The 4,020-nt window shown below is 34.2% G+C and overlaps 1 protein-coding gene across 1 annotated transcript; it reads left to right on the forward strand.

Annotated features, from left to right (window-relative positions):
• Positions 1 to 260: 260 nt before the first annotated feature.
• LOC104507216 (mesoderm induction early response protein 3-like) lies at positions 261 to 3,681 on the forward strand (the record flags this gene model as incomplete). Its single annotated transcript, XM_010148427.1, has 3 exons — positions 261 to 409; positions 1,986 to 2,120; positions 3,561 to 3,681. Coding segments are annotated over 3 exons (405 nt in total), but the record flags the coding sequence as incomplete, so codon positions are not given.
• Positions 3,682 to 4,020: the final 339 nt, after the last annotated feature.

Here is a 4,020-nt window from a genome sequence, read left to right on the forward strand (position 1 = left end):
CATGGGAGGTTTGTTCTGCTCTCCGAGAGAGAAAACTCTTATACTGCAAGAGAGAAAACTGCACCTATTATAAGTATGAGAAGGGAAGGCCAGCTAAAATAGTTGAATTTGTCAGGTAGTTAGGAATTTGTTATAGTTACTCCATTGAGAGTTCTGACCCTGTATGTAAAAAATTTATGCAACTTTATTTTTTTTTCTGTAATGTAATTTCATATTTTGGTATAAAAAAATAATTGCTCAAATTAGGGTTTTTTTGATAGTTGGCTCTTTGTCGTCTGAGGATCATGACTTTGACCCTTCTGCTGAAATGCTGGTACATGATTATGATGATGAGCGAACTCTTGAAGAAGAAGAGAAAATGATGGAAGAAAACAAAAATTTCAGCTCTGAAATTGAAGATTTAGAAAAGGTAAGAGTGACTTGTTCTCTAAGCGTCCATATATGTTGTACCTTTTTTAGTGAAAAAGAACACTCAACCTGTTCTTTAGTTTGTATTGTGTAATACAGTTTCCTCTAAAATGCCTTTGCAGTTTGTTTAAAGAAAGGAAAATCAGGTTTGCTTAGGATATAACAGTGTATCCTCACAAAAAGGCTGAACTTAACATAACACATATGTTTGAGAAGCTAAGTTCAGATTCTTCTTTTTCATTTAATAATCTTTTAACTTTGGAATAGAAATTACTGAAGCAGGTTTGAGTCCTGTCATATAATATCACTTATGACTTCTAAGTTTTATAGGTTGGAAATAAGTTTAAATTGTACATTTTGCATACTATTAAGTGACAGCTAGCTGTGGATCATTCTGTTGGTCACATTTTGTTTTTCCAATCTGGAAACAGAGTCCTGTTTTAGACATCAGGTAACAAAAAATAATTTCCACAGTTTGTTTTATTAATTATGTTAGGATGCAAGTATGATGATAGATACTAAAATAATTTGTTGGAAAAAACAAATTATAAACCAAGCGTTTCTCTTGATTTTTGCTTCTGTATCATTAGCTGTCTTTCTTCTATTACCTTCCGTACTGGTTTTGGCTGGGATAGAGTTAAATTTCTTCATAGTAGCTGGTATGGGGCTATGTTTTGGATTTCTGCTGGAAATAGTGTTGATAACACACTGATGTTTTAGTTACTGCTGAACAGTGCTTCCACAGCATCTGTTCCTCTCTCTTCTGCTCCTCTCAGTGCCCCACTGCTTGGGTACTGGCTAGACATTGGTTGTTTGGTGGTAGTGAGCAATTTTTTCATTTGCATTGTTTGCTTTCTTGTGTTTTACTCCCTTCCACTCCCATCTCCTTCCCCCCTTTTTCCTTACAATGCTTAAAAATTATTATTTCTTTTTAATTACTAAACCCCATGAATTTGTTTCTCACTTTTACCCTTCTGATTCTCCCCCACCTCATCCCACTGGGGTAAAGTGAGTAAGTGGCTGTGTGGTGAATAGTTTCTGGCTGGGGTTGAACCATGACACCTTCTCAACAATCATTATAAGATATATTTTGTGGAAGATGGATAAAAAGTTGCTATACTGGTTTACTTCTGTGCTGTTTTGCACACTCACAGCTGTAACTATATAGGACTGACTAAAGTTTCCAAGTTGTTCTGCATTCCTTTCTTTCAGGGGGGTTGTAAGTGTTTCTAGGATATTTTCTGTCTTGAAACATAGGCAAATCATGTTCTACAGTATGAATCAGATAAGAAGCAAAGCTTTAATAATCACTCTTTAATTTTGTCCAGTAAATGGTTTTCTTCAATAGCTTGATGGGACTTCATTATGTGCCAAGAGACATGGTTATGAATTATTTCAGTCCTGTGCCTGAAAATATTTTTAGGTTTTTAATCAAGATTCCTGCTTTCAATTAAGGTATGGGGTTTTGTTGTTTGTTTTTGGTGTTTTTTTTTTTTTTTTGTCTTATCCTTTTAGGCCTGAACTGTTTACAAGTATCTGTTAATATGCTGAAATGTTTGTAAATCTCCTTGTATTAGGAAGGAAACATGCCATTGGATGATTTACTGGCATTCTATGGCTATGAACCTGCGATTCCAGTTATGGCTGGTTCTAGCACAGATAGCTCTCAAAGTGAACTTGCAGATGAACTTCCAGATATGACTCTAGATAAAGTAAGTCAGAACTATTTTACCCTTTATCATGGTTTAAAAGCAGAAATCCAGGTGACCTTAAATTATATTTCACTATCTCTTGTTACAGAATACATATCTTTGTCAATTTCAATATACAATTAAGAGTTACTGTTCTAGTGGTGGACTTGGCAGTGTTAGGTTTATGGTTGGACTCGATGATCTTAAAGGTCTTTTCCAACCTAAATGATTCTATGTTTCTGTGGTTCTACTCTGAATTCATTCTTTTTCAAGGATATTGAGGATCTGAATCTAATTATCACACATGTGCATAGCAACTTCAGTTGCACTGTTACTACAAATGCGAAATGAATAAGTTAACAGTTCTAAAACACACCCAGAGAACTTTTAAATAGATTTCCTTTTGTTTTTAATAGAAGTGGAATTTTTCTGAAAAGAACTGTATTTTATTTTAATGTATGCAATGTCCAGAAATAATAATTCTGGCTTTCAAGATACATATCTTGTATCAAACCTTTGTGGAGAACTTGAACATGTGCTCCTGAATGCTTTGGAATGTTCTTTTCAAATGCCTATAATTTGGACAGTTCTCAACTTTGTGGGTTGAGAGAGTTTGGTTTATGTGCAGTTGACTGTTGCTTTGTTGAATATAAACCCATGGAATTTCAGAGTTAGCCGGCGAATCACAAAAAATGAATTCAGAGATTTTATTCTGATTTTTTGGCTATAAAGCATATGCAGCTAGTAGTTTGTATTATAAAATCTGTAGGTAGTAAATATGTGGGGTTTGGGGTTTTTTGTATTTTTTCTGTAAGTATGATGAAATGATAAACTTGACAGAAAGTTGGGTATAATGATGGCTCTGCACGTCTGATTCTCATTAGGAGTTATGATTGTGTTGAGGCTAAAGAAATGTAGTCAGCTTTTCTAATACAGTTCTTTCCCTCCCTAATCTCTGTATGGTGGGGTTCAAACATGTCTGCTAGTGGAGGAAGTGTGCTTTTTATTTTTCTTCCTTTTTCTTTTTTTTTTTTGACCCTACAGAAACACCTGTTTTTGTTCTTGTGAATTGGAAAGAAAAAGGGAAAGAAAAAGTGCCTAGCTGTTTTTGTATATCTGTGATGCAAAGAATGACAGAATTCTAAAGATTTTATTGGAAGCAGTTGGAGGAACATGTGAGATTTGATGCTTGTAGAGGTTACTACTTGTGCATTTATTTTAATGGAGCACAAGGGGGAAATGAACCCCTGTGTTCAACTCTGAAATGAATGGTTATATTTCTTCTGAGATTTTGGAGGAATGAACTAACTTTTTAATTGAGAGGATGGTCTGCTAAAATTACTTATGGTAAAATAATTTACTCTAATGGGACTTACAATTTGCTGAATTTAAATGCTTACCAGTCTATACTTAATAGTCAGTCTGAGGGTGTTTTTTTTCTTTTTTATTTTAATGATACAGGAGGAAATAGCTAAAGACCTCTTGTCGGGTGATGATGAAGAAACACAGTCCTCTGCTGATGACTTGACACCATCAGTTACTTCACATGAGGCTACCAACTTCTTTCCTCGGCCATTAAGATGTAGGGAACCTAATTTCATAATAGTACTCAAAATCTTATCACTATATATAGCTTCCTAGTTTAAAATATTAAAATTGCAGAGTAGTACTGACTTTACTAGGAATTGAGAAACAGTGCTTTGCAGGGTGTTGTATATGAATATTGTCTTTGGTTGGTATTATTATCTAAAAGACCTATATTTTGTACTGTGATCAAAGCACAAGTAATTTTTCTATAAATACAGTAACTTTTCATAATTAATAGTTAACATGTTGAGGAACACTCTTCGTTATTTTCAATATCATAGAATCATAGAATGGTTAGGGTTGGAAGGGACCTTAAAGATCATCTAGTTACAAC

This window comes from Eurypyga helias, unplaced genomic scaffold (assembly GCF_000690775.1).
Source record: "Eurypyga helias isolate BGI_N326 unplaced genomic scaffold, ASM69077v1 scaffold5043, whole genome shotgun sequence".
NCBI classification, from domain to species: domain Eukaryota; kingdom Metazoa; phylum Chordata; class Aves; order Eurypygiformes; family Eurypygidae; genus Eurypyga; species Eurypyga helias.